This window comes from Pelodiscus sinensis, chromosome 1 (assembly GCF_052426305.1).
Source record: "Pelodiscus sinensis isolate ZL-2025 chromosome 1, ASM5242630v1, whole genome shotgun sequence".
NCBI lineage: Eukaryota > Metazoa > Chordata > Testudines > Trionychidae > Pelodiscus > Pelodiscus sinensis.
In genome coordinates, this window is record NC_143052.1 from 135718907 (window position 1) to 135739376 (window position 20470).

The window sequence follows — 20470 nt, forward strand, 5'->3', positions numbered from 1 at the left end:
GGCTGCCGAGTTGGGGCCCCTGCTGCGCCGTGGCTGGCGGGGTTATAGGTACGTACGGTGACGGGCAGAGGCATCTCCAGCAGCGCGATGGTGATGTAGGCCGAGAGCGTAACCTCATCATCCACCCCGCCCTGCAGGGAACCAGAGAGAGACATTAGCCCTGAACCTCTCCCCTGCTCCTCCTTCCTGGGGCCTTCGACATCCCTGGTCTTCCCACAAGCAGGTGCCTTCCCTGTATCCGCCCTCTTCTCCCTTCCCCTTGCTCTTCCCCCAGCTAGATCCCATCCGCCCCACTCCCAAGGCCCCTGCCCAGCTCCATGTGCCGCAGTGGCAGAGCTGTGCCCATGCGGGGCTGCAGGATCCCTGTGACACTGGCATCCTGTGTGGGTCCCACGAGGCCCACTGGAAGCCAGCTGGGCGGGTACGTCACCTTGATGGCGTTGTTCAGCAGCGTCCCCGAGCTGCGGAAGCAGCCGTTTTCCTTCTGTTTGCCAGCGAGCCAGGCCAGGGCGTCCTGCACGTGCTTCTCCTCGATGAAGATGTGGGAGCGGGCCTGCGCGAAGGACTTGAGGACGAAGGCCGTCAGCCTGCACAGAGATCAGCCGTGGTGAGAGCCCCTCCCATGCCCTGTGCTCGCTGGCGGGGTCGGGGGCCCCGGGCAGCACCTGCCTGGGGGGATGCAGCAGGAGCTGGAGGCCTGGAGCAGGGAGCCATTCACTCACTCCGCCGCCTGCCGACCTACGGCCCATTTTAGGACAGGAAGGGAACCAGCTTCCTGCACTGGTTACAAATGGCGAGGGCAGCAGTGGGGGGACAAAGTGGAAGAGCAGCCTCAGACTCTGCAGTGACCAGGAATGGCCAGGACATTGGCCCTGCACGTTCTTCTAGCGCCGCACTGGGGGCAGCACTCAGAGGAGCAGGCCCCTTATTCGGCCTCTGAAGCCCAGCGCCTCCTAGCGCCGCACCGGGGCAATGGAGTCAGGAGTGGCAGAGGGAAGAGCAACCTGTACCGAGCTGCCACTCCCTGCAGAGCCGGTGTGTTCACCCTGCAGAGCAGGCACTAGGCACCGAGGGGCTGCAATGGCTCCACCCTCCGTCACCCGCTCCTCATTCGCCTGAGGGCTGTGGTGGCCTAACCTGTCCAGCTTGGGTCCAAATACGTAATTTTGGAAAGGCCGAGTATCCACACTCAGACTTGGGGATGGATTCTCTGCCCTGCCCCCTCCACTCCCACAGCACAAAGGGAGCTGAAACTACCAGCAAGTTGTCCAGCCGGGGACTCTTTGGCCAGCACTTTTATGCCTTCTCCACATAGCCCGGCACAGAGGACAAGTGGCTGGCGTGTGCTGTGTTGTGGATGCACCTAGCTTATGTACGGGCCTCCTGGAACTGAGGGCAACTGGAGCAAGTTAGAGCAGCCCCCAAACGCTCTAACCTGACTTGAACAGGGAATCAGAGGGCTGGGAATGGCAGGCCTCCAGCACCTGAACTACATGAGATCTCCCTTCCCCAGGCATCCTCAGCTCTCCATCTCCTCATCTCTCCCGCCCCTGCAGCATCAGCGCCTGTTAACAATGGGCAAGCTCCAGGTTACAAGAGGAGGGAAGAGTTCAGCAGCACTGAAATCCTACCAGGTGTTTCCCGATTGCCCATAACGTGGCCCAAATGTGCTGTAGGAGCCGTCCCAGTGTTTGTAATTCAGCTGTGTCTGGTAACCTGAGAGGGAGAATGAAGGTGCGTTTTACTGCAGTGAAGTCCAGTGTAGAGGTCAGCTGGGAAAAGGGAATCGTCAGTTCCGTCTGCACACAGATGTCCTGTGCTCAGCATTATAACTAGGTATAGTTGCGCCCTCCACCTGAGTTTCGCATGCATCGCGCTGTTTACACAGATGTGATCAGCACTGTAACTACGTATATTTCACCCGGGGCAGAAGATTAATGATGTGCCCCCCCCCACCTGAGGTTAGCACGGATCATGCTGTTTACTTTCGCAGCTTATTATTTTTACTTAATGCATCTTTGCACCCTTGATTATGACGCGTCCAGCATGAGCACTCTGCTTGCCCTGCCCTTTTGACGGCCCGTTAAAATGCTGCAAATCCCAAGGTTGTTAGGATAGTAGAAAAATGCCAATATCAAGAGAGCTTGTTCTATTGGCATTGGCAAGAGGAAGTGAGAAGAAGGGAAGGGAGTAGAACTGCCTGCACACGAGGGGTTGTACGGATGGAATTATTGTTATTAATTTACTTTCTTACTTTGTAACTGAAATAGTTACACTGGTACAAAGCTGGGTTTGGATGAAGTGTGAGATGCAGAAGCAGGTTCAATGTACAGTACAAGAGCCAGCCAGCCCTCCCATTCCTACAACCAGCCTCAATCTGTCAGCAGAGAGACCTTGGTCTTCTATTAGCTAGTAAATGAAGGTTCAGGCAAAGGGTTATGATGTGCCTCTGCTAGCCACCAATGGCGAGTTTAAGGGTTCCTTTGCAGCAGCTAAACTAAATGGGAAGGCCATCTCTGAAGACTGCAACCTCATGAAATGAAGGGTGGCGCAGAAAAGGAGAATGAGGAATAATCAAGCGTGTGGCCCAAGCTGGGGCTGTCCTGTTGGGTGTTGCTTTCTTGTTGCACCGGCTGTTAACCGGTAACTTCTCTGAGTTGCTCCTAGACACGGGAATGTCTGACCACGGGGGAGGAGAGGGCCGGGAGGGGGGCGTCAGAGGCACCATTCCAAGGGGTATGACAAGGGCTCAGTGTGAGGGTGCTGCCGACGCCCTGGTGGCCAGGAAAGGCTGAGGGGCTATGTGGGGAGCCGACTCTCGTTTGCTGAGGTCAGAGTGAGTTACATCTGGGCTCAGACTGGAGAGCAATGGGGTGACGGGGCCGAGAGTGTACAAGTGACTACTCCCCGCCTCCCAAAAGTGGTGGTCCGTCCATCTGTCTGTCCACCCTTCTCAATGGAAACCTTATATGAGCAAGGCAGATACAGAAAGCTCCAGCACGACCTTGGAAGGGAGCAGGGAAGAAACAAAAGCCCCGTCCCGCCTCACCGCTGACTAAGTAGCCGATGGCCTTGGATTTGGTCTCCTCGCTCAGCTGCCCCGTCTTGTTCAGATAGTCCAGGACGTAGATGTTGGGGGCAAACAGGACCATGTTCTGCTCCCCGCAGCCGAAGGGCATCTGGAGGAGCTGCTGCAGGTTCTGCATGGCCGTGCCCAGGATATCGCCTGGGGACGGACCCAGAGAGCGAGTGTCACACAGAGGCAAAGGGCGCTGCAGAGCACAGGGGGCCAGTGTGAGAGGTGCAGGCCAGACCTGCGAGAGCTCAGGGGGCGGGAGGGAGAGAGGGACACAACAGAGGGCAACGTGCGCTGAGAGACGGGACGTGGAAGAGCGCCGTGAAGGGTGTGCTCCGAGACGGCCAGAGAGGAGCAGTGGGCTGGACGAAAAGCCGGAGGTGGGCACGAAGGAGAGAGGAAAAGGAGGAGAAGAGCTCGCTAGAGACCACGGCAGTGGGCAGCCGGGGACAGAGGGAGGGGCTGTGGCAGGTGAACAACAGGGCTGGGGTGGAATGGGGGCAAGGCCGGGACCGTCAGACAGGGAAAGCGGTGGCAGCAGGACCCACAACCGGGCTGTCCCATGGCCTCACTTACCCAGTACTGAGAAATAGGCCCTGGCTGAGCCCTCCACCACGTTCTCCGGGAGCCTCAGGGGCAGTGGCTGGGGCACTGTCTTTCCTGGGGACAAGCAGATCGATGGGCTAGCTGTAAAATCCCCCCTGAGAGCAGTGGCCAGGCCGCTGGGACACTGCCTCTGCTGCGGCCTTTGCCCTCCACTGCACAGGGCTCCCTGCCGTTAGCAGCCCCATTCCTCCATAGCTTTACAGTGACCCCCACAGGGATCCCCAGCTCCCCCGTCCGGCCTGGATCCCCTCCGTGCCACCCCGGCCCTCACAATGGAGGGAGGTGCCAGCACCTGATGAGCCTCCAGCTCTTCTTCCTCTGGAACCTTCTTATCTGTAATGCCACTCCATAGACTCAGAGAGTGAGGGAAGGGGAAAGCCCCAGTAAATCCCATCTAGCCCATACCCCTAGGACCCAGGCCAGGAACGTTCCCTAAGACCCACCCCTCCAGCCCTTCCTGTGGGGACCATTCCAGCCCTTCACCGCAGCAAACCTCTCCTCGTCATCCTGCTTTCTTCAGTTCCATACTCAGCTTCTAGTTAGCTCTTCCCCTTCCAAGCCTGCGGTGCCCACCCTTCCCTCTGCCGAGGACGTCAAGAGGGGCGGGGCTCTTACCAGCTGCACAGAGCAGGACGTTGTAGGTTGTTTCCTTCTCGAGCCCTTCAGGCTTTGGGTGGGGAGGAAAGGGGAATGGAAGGAAAATGAGAAAGGTGAGAACCTGCAGAGACACTGACCACCTGAGGAAAAGCACCAGGATGGCTGGGTGGGTGGGTGGGAGAAAGGAAGCGGAAGACTTGCAAAATCTCATGTAATAAAAAATCTCACTGAGCCAGCAGATAATGGTCGGAAATTGTCTACTAGGAAGTTGTTGCCTCCTGGCTCCCAAGGGGAGGATATTGCAACGTTATTCCATGGGTGATTACTTGGCGATAGCACACTGGAAAACACGGGCTTTGCTTGTTCCACAGAGAGAAAAAGGAGCCAAGTTACCATTCAAATTTCACTTGGCACATAGGCTAATTTTAAAGCAAAAGCCAAAACCGACTTACTGTAACATGATAGAAATGAAGATTTGGAGGAGACTTTGAGAGTTCATGTAATCCCACTCCCTGCTCTGAGGCAGAACTAAGAAAATCTTTGACAAGTGTTTCTCTACCCTATTCTTAAATCAGATATGAGGGGGAATTTGCAACTTCCCTAGCTGCAATCTAATGCAATTATTTCTTTTCTTACTCTTGGTGAACATGGAGAACAATTGATCATTTTCTTTAAAGCGCATATTATTTCTAGGGAAATTGTACATGAAAAAAATTAAAAATTCTGAATACAATATTTTAGAACTCTTTATATTTTGTCAGAATGATGACATCTAAGCATATCAATTTCAATTATTTTGATAATTTATTTAAATTACAATACCATGGATGGAGAATGGGAGTAGGAAGCACTGGAGAAAATCCCCAAACTCCCTTTATATAATAGTAATGGAGCTAGGGTTGACTCTTTATTTATAAGTATCAGAGGGGTAGCCATATTAGTCTGAATCTGTATAAACAACTAGAAGTCCTGTGGCACCTTAGAGACTAAGGGTATGTCTACACGATAAAGTTAATTCGAACTAACAGATGTTAGTTCGAATTAACTTTGATAGGCGCTACACACGCGAACCGCTAGTTCGAACTTAATTCAAACTAGCGGAGCGCTTAATTCGAACTAGGTAAACCTCATTCTACGAGGACTAGCGCCTAGTTCGAATTAACTAGTTTGAATTAAGGGCTGTGTAGCCACTTAATTCGAACTAGTGAGAGGCTAGCCCTCCCCAGCTTGCCCTGGTGGCCACTCTGGGCACCACCAGGGAAACTCTTCTGCCCCCCTCCTGGCCCCGGAGCCCTTAAAGGGGCATGGGCTGGCTACGGTGCCCGTGCCAGGTGCAAGCCTGCCAGCACCCAGCCAGCAGACCCTGCACCTGGCACGGCTCGAGCCGGCCACCCGCTGCCACCCAGCCCTCCTGGGAGCCTGCCCAGGTCCGCAAGAGGCGGGCGCCCGCCTGGTCTACTGCGGACATCGTGGACCTCATCCACGATCTCCGCACTAGGCACAGGAAAGTGGCCGTCTAGGGCAGGATAGCTGCCAGCCTGGCCACCCAGGAGCAGGTTTGCATGAAAATCAAGGTGGTCCACTGAGACCCCCGACCCTGAGCTTAGAATGGCCGTACTGGGTCAGACCAAAGGTCCATCTAGCCCAGTAGCCTGTCTGTCAACAGCGGCCAACAGTAGGTACCCTGGAGGGGATGGACCGAAGACAATGACCAAGCCATTTGTCTCGTGCCATCCATCTCCAGCCTTCCAAAACAGAGGCCAGGGACACCATTTCTATCCCCTGGCTAATACCACTCCATGGACCCAGCCTCCATGAATTTATCTAACTTCTCTTTAAACTCTGTTATAGTTGTAGTCTTCATGGCCTCCTGCAGCAAGGAGTTCCACCGGTTGACTATTTGCTTTGTGAAGAAGAACTTTCTGTTAGTTTGAAGCCTGCTACCCATTCATTTCATTTGCTGTCCTTTAGTCCTTATATTATGGGAACTAATGAAGAACTTTTCTTTATGCACCCTCTCCACACCACTCATGCTTTTATAGACCTCTATCATATCCCCCCTCAGTCTCCTCTTTTCTAAGCTGAAAAGTCCCAGTCTCTTTAGCCTCTCTTCCTATGGGACGTGTTCCAAACCCCTGATAATTTTAGTTGCCCTCCCCTCTCCCACCCTCTCTCTGATGCCCTGCCGGCACTGCTTCCGGCCATCTTTAAGCTCGGTTCAGGGTCCACTCAGTGTGGACATGCCAGTTCGAATTAACAAAACGCTAATTCGAACTAGTTTTTAGGTCTAGATGCACTAGTTCGAATTAGCTTAGTTCGAATTAACTAATTCGAATTAAGTTAGTTCGAATTAGTGCTGTAGTGTAGACATATCCTAACAGATTTATTGGAGCATAAGCTTTCGTGGGCAAAGATCCACTTCTTCAGATGCATAAATAAACTTTATTTATAGTTAGTAGTCAACAAATATCTGTTGCCATATGTTCCTATTACATTAGACACAACTGAAGAGTAAGTAAGAGTAAGTAATCTTTACCCCACTAACTCCACCCCTCCTTCTCTTCAGCAGGGAGCTGGGGTTTGAGAGAGGGTACTCTCTCTGTGGTGGGGCTGAGGGTTTGGCAGTGTGGGAGGGGACTCTGGGTGGAACTTGGGATGTAGGAGGGTGACAGGATGCAAGCTCTGGGAGAGAGCTTGGGTGCAGGAGGGGGCTTGAGGCTAGGACTAGGGGTGCAGGAGGGATAAGGGGTGCTGGCTATGGGAGGAGTTTGGGCGTTGGGGTGCAACCTCTTCTCACTTACAGCCACTTAAATCCTGCTGCTTATACTTAATACAATCACTTTTATTTACTATCAAGCCCAGTGTAAATACTTGTTCCCTGGGGGAACAACCAGTGTGCACGTTCCTCCTTTCATTGTGAAGGGGGCTTCCCCAAACAATTTATGTGGGGTCTGATCCCATTTGGTATCCCGGGAAGCTGGGCCCAAAACTGCATTTTCCTTGGGCCTGAAGAATTTCAGTATCTGTCCTTCTCTTCAGGGGGTGGGGGGGCAATCTCAGCTCTGGGCCTCGGCTGGGGGAGACCAGGGAGCTGGCCCAGCAGGACAGGGTGGTGAGAAGCCCCAGGGAGCAGGAAGGCGAGTGGCAGTGGCCATGTCAGCACCTCGGGAAGCATCCCCAAAGGGAATTCTGCAATCACCCCCGTCACATAACTCCTTACCTCTACTAAGAGCTGTTTGATCACCGTGTCCTTCCGCCCTTTGTCCAGTTCCTCCACTACCTCATTCCCACAGCGCAGATTTGTCCTCAAGGCCTCAGCACTCACTGAGAAATTCACATTACCTGAAGCAAAGAGGAAGCCTTTGGCTGGGCATCGCAGTACAGGCTGTCCATGTCATTCGCATGGTGTGCTGCTTTGCTGTACTGCTGATTGCCCAATGGTGTCTGGACACCTCCCATGCATGGATGAATGTATGATGCCCATTTTACAGATGGGAACACTGAGGCACAGAGACACTGACTTGCCCAAGAGCTGGACACTGAGTCCAGGTCTCCTCAGTCTAGTCCAGTGCCTCAACCACAAAGCCGGCCTACCTCCTTTCACAGCAGATCAGACTCTTCCAGAGAGATTGGAGCCACCCAGCATCTTGCTCCAGTATTTCTGGACCACTTGGTCCCTCACACAGAGGTTTTGGAGCCGGCCATTAGTGCCCGATACTGAGATTTTGGAGTTGCCAGGTCCCTTACCCAGTGATTTTGGGGTCACAGCCCACGACGCTGTTTTCCGTCCATTCACACAGAGACAATAAGATTCTTCTTCGTTCTCCACAGGGGTAGCCTGGAAGTCGGCAGATGGAGCCAGCGAGATGCTGACCTGTCAATTGGATAGAGAGGTGTCACCAGGCAGGCAGAGAGAGGCAGTCGAGGGGCTGGGAATAAATGGGGATGGGACGGTGCAGGGAGTTTGGAGGCCATGGGGATTTGGTGGGCAGGGACCAGGGGGGAGGGAAAGCTGAGGGGTCCTGTGGCTTGGAGAGGAGCAAGAGACTGAGGAGGGGCAGAGAGCTGGGCGAATGGTTCTGAGGAAACAGGTGATTGCAGGGCCTGAGGGACACAGGGCCAGTCGGGGGAAGAAAGACAAAGTGGTGGCCCCAAATCTGCCACCTTGGTATGAGTGAGAGCCCGCTGGTGTCTTCTGAGGGGAAGAGAGAAAGTGCTGGAAGTGAGGGAGGGACTGTCTGGGGAAGCTGAGAGAGAACAGAACTGGGAGCATCAGCGAGCACAGCAAGGGGCAGGGAAGGAACGGGGGGACGTGGATGAACAGCGGAGCTTGTTCTTGCTTCACTTGATCTAGAATGACCTTAGACTGTAGCCCATCCTGAGCTTTCCAGCGCACTGGGCTACCCGCATTCTCTAGACTTGCTCATCAGCTGCCATGTGGCCTAAGGCCTCCCATTTCAAACTACATTTCTCTCTGTGTGGTTGATAATCACACGCTTCCAAGTCATCCTGGCTCTGCCCCTCTGTCTTGGACTTTCTGGCTGCCAACTGAGAACCATAACAGGGAGTCGGTTATGATTCGTTTGGCACACATGCCCTACCCATCCACGTCTTCTCTTACAAATGCTCTGTGGTCGAGACCTCGCCTTAGCCATTTTTCTGACCTCGTCATTTGTTTTCCTTCCCTCATGGCTTGTTCCTAATATTCTCTGCAAGCACTTCTGATGAAAAGCATCTAACTTGTGAGCATCTGTTCCCTGAGCGTACGGACTGAAACCTCAAAATCGACAGGGAACGGCTAGAGAGGGTCAATTGATTCAAATATCTTGGAAACACAATAAGCCAAAACAAGCAAATAAGAATAAGGACCAGTAAAGTGAGTGAAGCCATTGGTAAACTTAGGAGCATTTGGAAACTTAATACCGAATCCTTATATACAAAAGCAAGTGTCTACTCAGATGTCGTAGTAGCCATAGCAACATACACAGTGAAAACTATCTAGAATGAAATCTACTGACATAAAAGCAGAGAGAAAAACCATCCCGGTCTTGCAGTGACCCCTTCCAGAGTCCCCTCCAACGCCTGTGTTGGAGCAGGAATACACAAGAGGCAGTGGGGCCATAGATGCAACTGGACATGACAGGCCAGAGAGTTTCCCAGCAGCTGTAGGCAGCTGGGGATGTTGTGCAGCAGGAGACCAAAGGCCAAGCACACGTGGCCATTCCAGAAAGCCGGGGTCTCTGCTGGGGGGAGGAGATTTACAATGTGTGGGTGCCCCAAGTCCCTTGCTTGCCATGGGCTCATGAGATGGGCATAGGAGGTCTAAGGCCAGGTGACTCCAGCTGCACAGGAAGGTGGGTTCAGGTATATCTGCAGCTTGCAAACATCTCAAGAGATTTCTTCTTTCCTGCACCTGCTCTGTACCCCTGTAGAAATGCACACCTAGCAGCCAATCAGATTCCGCCTTTCCATCACCCATTTCTTACCACTGTAATAAGACACTTTCCAAGGGACCAACCAGCTGCAAACCCTGGATGGGATGCTGAGCTGGATCTGGCCCATGTGGTCTCCTCCCTGCCCCTGCTGAGCAGAAGTGCGAGGGTCCCTTACCCTGATGCAGCGGCCCAGGTAGTTGAAGACAGTGGCCTTTAGCGTGAAGGCCTCACCGCGCACTACGGAGTAGGGCAGGGTGAGCTCCAAGAAGAAGGGCTGGAAGGCTCTGAGGGACACAGTCGGGGACAGGCCAAAGCCAGTGTCGCTTGAGGTGCAGAAGGCGTTGGCTTTCCACTCTGTGATGGTGTCGGGGATGGTCAAGGCCAAATCAGCACTGCCCTCTGAACTGGTGAGAAAACAAGAATGAGGTGATGGGGGGTGAGGGGGAGGTTGTGTACCTCTGGCAGAACATCGTGTCCCTCATAGCATCTGAATTTTCCTCCTCAACTTCTGTAGCTGCAGGGTCTCCCGGGAGCACTGAGCATGTCCATGCGGGTTGGCTCTTGTAGACTCGCTGCAGAGCAATTCCTCCCATCCCAGCCTACATTCAGCTCCACAGAACAGTCATCCAAGTAACAAGACTGGCGGGTGGGGGGGTGGTTTGAGAAAATCCCTCAGACACACGGATATAGAACAGGGATGAGGTGCATAGCTCATAGCACTGTCTCTGCCAGAGCTGGGACAAAAACCAGTGACACCTCCCTCTGACACACACGCTCCCTGCAGAGGTAGGTCAATTAATAGGGGATTGTCCATTGTGATCCACACAATGAATTGCCTCTCAGTTACAGAGAGGAGAGGGAGTGGATGTGGTACATTAGAATTAGTTACTTCCTGCCTTCCCTCCAGCTACCCATCCACCCCTCACCCTTATCTCTGGTCGATACTGCACCTGTCACAGAAGGATCAAAGCACTTCCCATGGCATGTGAATAACTTCTGAGTGTCTGTGCAGCCCACTTGACCACATTCCCCACATCCCATAAACATCACTTACTTCACTGGAACTAAATCCCAAATCCACGTCTCCGGGAAGTACTTCCGGATGGTCTCCACTGGGCCAAGAGTGCCAGTATCCAACCTGAGATTATGTAAGCCACCTCTTCCATATGCGTGCCTCGCTTCAGATGTTGGGGGAGGGAAGGGATCAAAAGGTGACATGTTAGACCTCGTTCTATACCAGGCCCAGGTCCACTGATGTGAGTGCGTCTGTTTTGGATGGGGGGGGCAACGAGGGCAACTTCCCCAGGGCCCACCAATTGAAAATTACTCCTGGCTGCTGCTGCTATTGCTGCTGGAGCCCAGTGGTGATGGGGACAGGACGAGGTGGGGCCTTGCAGAAGCAGGAGGGGGTAGGAAGAGGTGGGTCCCTTTCCTGGGCCACGGGTGGTGTGGGAGGAGTCATGTTGGGGAGAGTCATTTGGCTGGTTTCCAGCTTGTGTCCCTCCCCAGGTGTCATCACTGGTCCAGTGGATAGAGACAGTCACCCTGGTGGGTTCTTGTGGCAGATCCCCAGAGTCCAGTGGGGTCACAGCTACACTGCCCGGGGCCCTGGGTCCAAGTACTGAGTGAGTACAATTTGTGCACAGGCAAAGTTGAGGTTGGGCTGCAGCCTAAGTCAGGGCTACTCCTTATGTGGCCACGGATGGGAGAGAAAACAAAAAAGGAGTCGCTATAATGGCCTTCTGTTGGTATGCATTTTAGTAGTTACATCCCTGGACTCATCTCCAGTTATATCCCCAGCTCATAACTCTGGTCATCTGAAGAAGTGGACTGTGCCCACAAAAGCACATGATCCCATCTACATGTTTTGTTAGTCAATAACATGGGTTCCCAAACTGGGGGGCGTGAAGAAATTCCAGGGCGGGGCATGAGGTGACCCAGTCCCCTCACCAATCCTCCCCCAAGTTTTGCTGCTATTTTTGTTTTTTGTCCACGATCAGTTCCTTTTTTTCCCCCCCTCAACAAGTTTTGCTGCTATTTTGGGAGGGAGGGAGCATGAGGGTTTCTCAAAAATCAGAAAGGGGATGTGATGCTGAAAAGTTTGGGAACCACTAGTCTGTAAAGTGTTACCAGACCATTTGTTGTTTTTTTCTGTAACAGACTAACTTGGTTACCCCTTGAAATTCCTGGACTGTCATTGCTCATTAAAAGTGCTGTCATATGGGTAAAAATCAGGTAAATATTGCATTGTATTAATATCAGCAGAACTGACTTAAATGGGGCCTGCATGTTGGTAAGTCTTGCCTTCATTTTTGTATTGATGCCTGTCAGTGTGAAAGACATTATTTGCATATATTTGCATATATATTTGCATGTATACGCAACCATACTTAAGTTGTGGCCCTCAGCATGTGCTGTATCATTGTGGCCCCCGGGGCTTCCAAAGTTGAGTAGCTCTGGCCTAAATTAAAGCTCTGGCTCAGCCTGCAGAGTACACGTCCCAACAACCTCCTCTTTGAACTTGGCCTTTTTTTGCTTAGTTTTTCCTCTGGTGCTTCCTACGAAATGGGAGCCTGGCTGTGGAAATGAGCCTGATCCAGGTCAGAGAGCTGCAACCAAACTCAACAAGAGTTAGCAGCTGTTTTGCGCCAGCGGTGCACAGGCGCATGAGGAGGTGTCAGCTGCCTTTGCAGCTACAACAATGCTCATGTCCTCAGCCCACGAGCAGGCAGGGGGAACTGGACCAGATTCCTATTTCAGGACTGACTGTTGTGGGGTTTGGCCAGCACAGCTGAGAACAGAGTCTGGTCCAGTTGGTCTAGTTTCCATGCAGAGGAGAGGCTGAAGGGGGGGGGGGGGGGGGGAGAAAAGCAAAGAGGGTGTAAGCAGGGTGAAACAATGCCATTACCATATTCCATAGGAGCATAGAACCTTTGCGGCAGACAGAGGTTGGGCTTATGGACCTTGGTGCTGGTGAAGACTTTTAACCCCATCTCCTGTAAGAAGATAACCCAGACAGCCGTGTGAGAAAGGAAACCTTACATCGGGAGGTCAGTGACCGCCGGGACAGGATCAGGATGTGATGGGCTTATCACAGTGGGTCACTGCAATGGGCAGACAGTGATGCCTACTGGTATCACAGAAGCCTAAAATGTCAATGCCAGTGAGGCTAGTGGGGAACCAAGGGCTGGATTTATGTCATTTAAAGGCACCAGTCCAGCAGCTCCAGACAGCCATCCCCTGTGGCCTCACAGCAGGTTTATTCAAGGCATCAGCAGTGCAAGCTTCTTCCAGGCACTCAGCTGCTGCTGGCTGGCCAAGGCCCTGCCCTAGAGGGAGTTCAGTCTCTCTGGCCCAGTCCTTCCCCTGCCTCGCTGCAGAGACACCTAATGCGCACTTGGCTTTAGGAGTGAGTCCCACTGGGAACAAACTGGAGAGCCTGCAGGACACCAAACCCTTGCCAGGTGGGCTGGGCGCTGCCTCAGAGCAGCACTCCATGTGCACATGCATGTCGATAAAATGGGGGTCGGCCCATGGAGAGGGGACAGAGAGTGTGTGGCAGAGAATCTCTGCCTCTGCAGCCATTTTGTCAAAGTCGCCCCTTTCTGGGTTCTGTTGCTTTGCTTCCACGGTTAGGACATCTCCTTGTCATGTGTAAGTTAGTGATGGGGAAAGGAGCATCCAGTTCCTACAGCTGGGGGTTTCCATCTAGGCTTTTCCCTGCAGCTTTAGTTATTACCTCCAATGTATCAGTTCACAAGCATCCGGATCAGAGGCTATGTCGACACTGCAATGCTATTTCCGGATACCAGAGGTGCCCCGGACTATCTACCCTGTGTCTTTTGAGTGCATCCGCTATATCGAAATATAGTGGACGTGCTATTTCAGCATCCCCGTAAATCTCGTTCCACGAGGCATAAAGGATGTCTTGAAATAGTGCTTTATTTGGAAATTTGGTGCTATGGAGACGTGCCAAATTTTGAAATAGCCTATTTTGAAAAAGAATCGAAATAAGAGATGCAATTTGCATAGCACAAATTGTGTATTTTATTACACGCTAAGGGTGCAGCGTAGATGCACCCACACAGAGTCCAGTGAGGAAACTCTAAACCAACAGCAATTTCAGACACTACCAGGAGGCCTGGCGCTCACCTTGAGAATGTGGAAGGCATCCCCTTCCCCGTCAGGAGAAACGGGCGTGTAGATGAATCCATTTAAAATGACATTGCTGAGACTCACACAAGGGTTTTCGTCTTCCTCCTCCACATGGTGCCCCCTGTAATCATAGCCCCTGATGTCCTTCACCGGGAGTAAATCGTACACCTGCAGGGACACGACTCGATGGCAGTGACCACAGGCCCAATAATGACAAACCAGCATACGCCACCCTACTATCTGGTGAGGAAATTCTAAACCAACAGCAATTTCAGACACTACCTAGTGATCACAGACAACTTTACACGAACACACCCACGTGTGCAAGCCCAGTGCCCAAGGGTGACCCTACAATAATAAACCCTACAGTCAGAGCAGCATGCTCGCTGCTGCCTTTTCCATAATAACCAAGGGCTGCCCTGTGGCGCCACAATAATAAATCAGGACGTGTGGTTGTGTCCTCACACCAGGCCCCAGAACTAAACACCATGGGGTGCAGCAACAGTTTTCACGAGTGCCCGACATAGATCAACCCGCAGTGCAGACCCTGTGCTGACAAGGGGCACCCCAGTACCAGACAGACTGCCCTCAGCCTCACACGTGATTCTCTGCACTCTCCAGACACCACCGGCTCTTGTGCCCTTTGATCACCGGACCAGGCTGGGACTTACAGAGCTGGGCGACAGCTCGGCTTCAGGCTTCATGAGGAGGACGCTCTTGTCCACAGCTCGGACGGCGCACAGGGAGCCCGGGGAGGCTCTGACCTGTAGGTGAGCATCAGAGGCTGGGAGGCCCTCGACTGGTGAGAAATGCAAGTCGACCTGCAATGCCAGGAAAAGTCTTAGAGGAGATATTTCTCCAGATACCTTCACACACTGCCCCACAGCACAACCCAGACCTGGAACTGCCTCACACAGCCCTGCCCGTGCCCCTCAGACCTGCCCTGCAGCCCCCTGCTATTCCAGCCATGGGCTCCCCTCACAGCCCTGCCCGTGCCCCTCAGCCCTGCCCTGCAGCTCCCTGCTATTCCAGCCACGGGCTCCCCTCACAGCCCTGCCTGTGCCCCTCACTCCTGATGAATACAATTTAAAGATGACCAGCAGCTCCCCCTATATGTTAGTTCTGCTTGCACCTTCCATAATTTTGCCCATGCAAATTAGTCCTGAAGTGAGTTCATCTCTCATATTTAGTTGCTGATCCTTGGTCAGGGCCTGACAGGCTCATGGAGCTAGTGAATGTTTCCTGAGTTTCCTGTGAAGTTTGCCATTCTAGGTTTTACAGACGGGCCATGGTCCATGGGGTGAGTGTGAGTCGCAGATCAGGATGCTCACCTTATTGGCAAAGCAGTTTTCAATCTTGAAATCTTCCGAGTTGGCGACAACTTCCCCGCTGGGTAACGTGGTGTATACAAGTACCCGGGCCAGGGGGGCGATCTCGGGCCCCACGGGGACCCTCAGCTCAAATACCTGGACAACTGGCAAACAGAGAGCCAAGAGGATGAGAATGAGCTCCAGGACCACACACTTCCCTAGGCTCCCTCATCACGTCTGCAACATCAGCCACCCTGAAAAGTGCTTTAAACACAGCGTCATGGGGTCCCTCCCCTATGCTTTATGAAAATTGGCTTTTGGATATGAATATATGTAACTCAAAGATGTTTTATGCAAAATGCATCATGCAACATGTCACTTTTAAAGTTACAATCTGCTGAATCTGAATGTCCCATTTTTTGTGCATGTATGATTCTTGTTCTGCATGGTAGGGAAAGGAGGAGGGCACCTCTCCCCATCCTCTTGGTCCACCTTTGGTCTGCTCTTTCTCCTCCCCTCCCTACTTGCCTTTTCCCAGCATTCCCCAGGGCAGCACTGCTGAGAAGTGGCACCACACAGGCTGGAGCCAAGTGGCTGTGCCTTCCCCACTGCCTGTGAGAGAAGGGAAGGAGGGATGGAGGAAGGGGGGTGCCACACTATGGAGCAGACTGAGACGCCTGACGGGCTGGCCCTCCCATTTGGGGCGGGAGGAAGCACTCACACACTCCTTATGTATCCCTGTGTGTCATCACTGTTCTTGTATGTTGAATTAGGAAAATGAAGTGTGAATCTGGCTTGAATTCTGAATGTGGTAATGAGCACCATCAGGGATACTTTAGGAACATAACGGCTCAGTACTCAAACCAATGACCAGTGAAAAGTCTTGTTTGTCCTATAAGCCCAAACTATGATTGGTCCTAGAAAGACATGTGACTACCTGCTACTAGACTCCATCTTGAATCTAGTACTTTTCCATGGGTTTGGGTAGCCTAAATGAAGGGTCCCCACCCTGGGGGAAAGTGTATTTTAAAAACTGAAATTTGTCAGGTCTTTGTCTTCAGCTTGCCTGTGAAACTGCCTACTCCATGCTAATAGGATACACATGAAGAAACCTGGCAACAAAGATCTCTGAAAAAAGCTGTAGACCTTGACCAGAATAACTGTTTAGGATAAGAATTTGCATGTAACAAGTTTCTTAGTGGATTAGAATTAGCTGGCATCTTTAGTAACTTAGTTTGATCTTTTTTCACTTGCAATCACTTAACTCCTACTTTTTATACTTAATAAAAATGCATTTGTTTATTATCAAGCCAAGTGTAAATAATTATTACCAGGGTGGGCTTGTGCCTCTCTCTCTTTCATTGATAAATGGTACTGATATTAGGAGCTTTCTCTGTGTAAAACTTTTACACAGAGTAAAATGGATTGATTTGGGGCCTTGGTCCTCTTTGGGGTCTGTGTTCCTGGGTGCTGAGCCCTTATAGTTAACCTCTCTCAGAGCTGAACAGGTTCTGTTTTGCTCTCCTGGGGGGCAGTAATCCTAATTCTGTGCCTTGGTTGGGAGGAGACCAGAGGATCTGGTCCAGCAGGACAGGATGGTGGGGAGCCCCATAGGGCAGGAAGGCAGGCATCGGTGGCTTGATCAGCACAGCAAGATTTAGGTGATCAAACCCCAAGCATTTGGGGATCAAACCCGTAATACATGACTAAGAATTCTGGTGCACAGCGGAGCCCCTTGACTCCTACTGCAGACGCCTGTGGTGGGATATGCAGGAGAGGTAGATTTGGTGGAAAATCCAGCGAGAGTCTGGCACTGTCCTCCTGGAGCCCCATGCGAATGAAGGCAAGGAGAGGAGCTCATGCCGTGCAGTGACTCGGTGTGGAGGGTTGTGCCCACAGGGCTATAGAGGGGGTGGGATTCCACACTCTTCTGCTCATCCCAGTGGAATGATTTGTCCAGCCAGCCCGAATGAAAGTGGGAATCTCTTGACACTGCCATTAAGGAAATGAGTCGTCCTGCAGCACCTTAGAGGCTAACAAAAATATATTGTTAGGTGCTGCAGGACTCCTCTGAGTCTTTTAAATTGCAAGGCCACCATTTCAGATTTTGGTAGCAGGGGCTGCTCTATGCATGCAGTGAAGGGGGGGAGAAGAGAGTGAGAGCATGGGGGGTGGACTGAGGACAGAGGCTTCAGCAGTGTTACTGAGCATGCTCAGTACAAGCCAAGCACCAAATGGGGGAAGGAAATCAACTACACCCCCCCACACACACACCCCACCTCTATCCATGGCTACTAAGGCAATGGAGAACTCTACTCTGTTTGGCAGACAACTTAGCAGTTAGCCATAAAATATAATGTCTATTCTTACTTTGGGTATGTCTACACTACCCCGCTAGTTCGAACTAGCCGGCATTTAAAAATGGCGCCAGCCGGCTTCATGGAAATGAAGCCCGGGAAATTCAAATCCCGGGCTTCATTTGCAACTGTGGATGACTACATTACCCCCGCTAGTTCGAACTAGCGGGGTAGTGTAGACATACCCTAAGTTACTAACTCTGGGGAGAGGCAGACCCTGTCAAGGCTCCTGAGCTCTCTCAGCTCTGGAAGGGGTGTGGGGTCTGTTGGGTTATACCAAGGGAGCAGATATATTTCAGCTCTATATAAGAACATCAGAGGTCCTTCTAGGCCTGTATCCTGCCTTCCAACCACGGCCAATGCCAGGCGCTTCAGAAGGAATCAACAGAAGAGGCATCATCATGATCCATCCTGTCACCCATACCCAGCTTCTGGCAAACAGAGCCTAGGGACAACCTCCCTGCCCATCCTGGCTAGTAGCCATTGATGGACCTACCCTCCTTGAACTTATGTTGTTCTTATTGGAGCCCTGTTATAGTTTGGGCTTTTCCACCATCTTCTGGCAAAGAGTTCCACAAGTTGACCGTGAAAAAATAATTGTTCATTTTAAATTGTTGTCCATAAATTTAAATGGGTGAGCGTCTTCCGTTATGTTAGTGAAGAAATGAATATTTCCTTATAATTTTCCACATCACTCATGATTTTCTAGATCTCTAACACATCCCCCCCCTTAGTCATCTCTTTTCCAAGCTGAAAAGCCCCAGTTTTGTTAATCTCTCTCCATATGGAGGCTGTTCCTTACCTCCTAACTATTTCTCTTGCTCTTCCTGTACCCTTTCCAAATACGAAATAACTTTTTTAAGGATTTTTTTAGATGGGGTAACGAAAGATGTGGGCATACAATGACTTTATACAGAGGCAATATGATATTTTGTGTTATCTATTCCTTTCCTAATGAGTCCCAATATTCTGTTAGCTTTTTAGTTTTTAGACTGCACTGCACATTGAACAGATGTTTTCAGAGAACTAGCCACAATGATTCCAAGATCTCTTTTTTGAGTGGTAACAGCCATTTTAGATTCCATCATCTTGCATGTGCAATTAGAATTTTATTTTCCCATTTGCATTATTTTGCACTTATCAACACTGCCTTTATGTTGCCCAATCACCCAGTTTTGTGAGATCTCTTTTTAACTCTTTGGGGTCTACAGTGACTAATCCAAAGCTGAATGCATTTTCAAGCTTCAGGAAGTAGCCGAATTAATCTGTACAGAATAAACTTAAAAACAAACAAACAAATGGTCTGGTAGCACGTATAGACTAACAAAACATGTAGCTGGTATCATAAGTTTAAGAGCAGTTTTTATTGTTAGTCTCTAAGGGTATGTCTACACAGCAGCATTATTTTGAAATAACTGAAATTATTCGGAAATAGCAAAGAGCGTGTCTACATTACAAGCCTTTATTTTGAAATAAAGTCAAGCTGGAGGGCTTCTTATTCTGACTCCTGTAACCCTTATTTCACAAGGAGTAAGGAAAGGCAAAGGAAGAGTGTTCTTCCTTCAACTTCCTGCTGTGTAGATCATGCCAATAGCCAAATTAAGCTATTTAGACATCTACATTAATTGCATACCTTAAGTTGTGTAGCTTAATTCAACTTTAAACCTGCTGTGTAGACATTCCCTAAGGTGCTACAGGACCACTTCTTTTTTTAAGTTTTAAGTTTAACAGCAGTGATTCAAATGCAAATACCAGTAGCACAACATTCATTCATATTATTTTTTTCTACTATCTTTTACAGCAATGTTTTCATGATGATATAATGATCCTTCGATTACTTGCATGCCCAGAATTTTGTTGTTCTTAATCTCCCTTTCTCCCTCTTTTCATAACTCCCTGCCCCAAAGCCAAAGATGCAAGCAGCTCAAACTCTGTTGCAGTTAGGACCTGCCTCTGGAGTCAGGTCACGTAGCTTGAAGCAGAGCTTAAATATGAAATCCAGAAGTTTAAACTTGGGCCTACTGCCACCCTGGTCCTCCATAAATGGCTCCCTTGTTAAACTGCCATTAAGGAAATGAAATCAGTTGGGGGGATTGTAAGGTGTCCAAGAGAGCCAAAAAAGAAAAAGTGTAAGAGAAAAAGTAAAGAGGAGAGAAGGCTGCTAGTTTGGGCATCCCTTTCAGAGACAGCCGCTCACTATACCAGCACAGACAGTGAACGGGGTGGCACAAGCTCACAATAAGAACAGGCTGAAATTTTTCAGGTGCATTTTTTCTGTGGTGAAAAGTGCCGACTGAGGGAGACCAAAGCATTTCACATATTTAGGTTAAATTCACCAAATGATTTTGGACAGAAACAAAATTAGAACGAATGAGAAGGTTTGTTTCAGCACTTCCTAAACAAAAGGTTCAATTTTTCAATAAAACTGAAAAGCTGTTTTGAAATTTCCCTTCAATTCTATTTACAAAAGAGATTAAAGCAACTCTAAAGAAAAGTGAAATGATTCAGTTGCCCCCAAACAATTGTTTTTTTTGGGGGGAGGGAGGGGCGGGAGCTTCTGTTCAGCCAGTGACCCGGCAACTCCTTTATTCACACGGCTCTACTCACGTTCCCCATCCCCCACAGGATGCTCCTCGGTGCCTGCCCTCACGATGCCTCCCTTGGCCATCACCTGCCAGTAAGAAGAAAACTCCTGTCACAGGGACCTGGTGGGGGATGGAGGCAGGATGCTCACGGGAAGGCTGGGCTGGGGCTGAGGGTCTGTACTGATCCCCCGGAGTCTCACAGAGTCCCAGACCCAGACGGGACTTTACTGGGACCTGGACCAAGTCAGAAGTTCTCTCTCCCAGCAGAGGCCGTTCACTCCCTGGGCAATTCTGCATTTCCCTGCGTGGCTTTTACACGTAACTGTCAAGTCAAGTGAACCTGCCCTAA

General features: G+C 50.8%; 1 protein-coding gene across 3 annotated transcripts in view; it reads right to left on the reverse strand.

Moving 5' to 3' along the window:
- LOC102443957 (alpha-2-macroglobulin) overlaps positions 1–20470 on the reverse strand; it is a 63840-nt gene that overhangs the window by 19118 nt on the left and 24252 nt on the right. For all 3 annotated transcript variants that reach the window (XM_075902349.2, XM_089771775.1, XM_075902356.2), the window contains exons 13-27: positions 20144–20207; positions 15201–15343; positions 14541–14690; positions 13867–14037; positions 12623–12710; positions 10769–10892; positions 9890–10118; positions 8027–8153; positions 7500–7621; positions 4298–4349; positions 3653–3736; positions 3050–3226; positions 1632–1716; positions 431–587; positions 57–131 (exon numbers count right to left, since the gene is read on the reverse strand). In XM_075902349.2, coding sequence (XP_075758464.2) covers positions 57–131; positions 431–587; positions 1632–1716; positions 3050–3226; positions 3653–3736; positions 4298–4349; positions 7500–7621; positions 8027–8153; positions 9890–10118; positions 10769–10892; positions 12623–12710; positions 13867–14037; positions 14541–14690; positions 15201–15343; positions 20144–20207 — 1848 coding nt within the window. The remainder of the gene's footprint in view (positions 1–56; positions 132–430; positions 588–1631; positions 1717–3049; positions 3227–3652; positions 3737–4297; positions 4350–7499; positions 7622–8026; positions 8154–9889; positions 10119–10768; positions 10893–12622; positions 12711–13866; positions 14038–14540; positions 14691–15200; positions 15344–20143; positions 20208–20470) is intronic.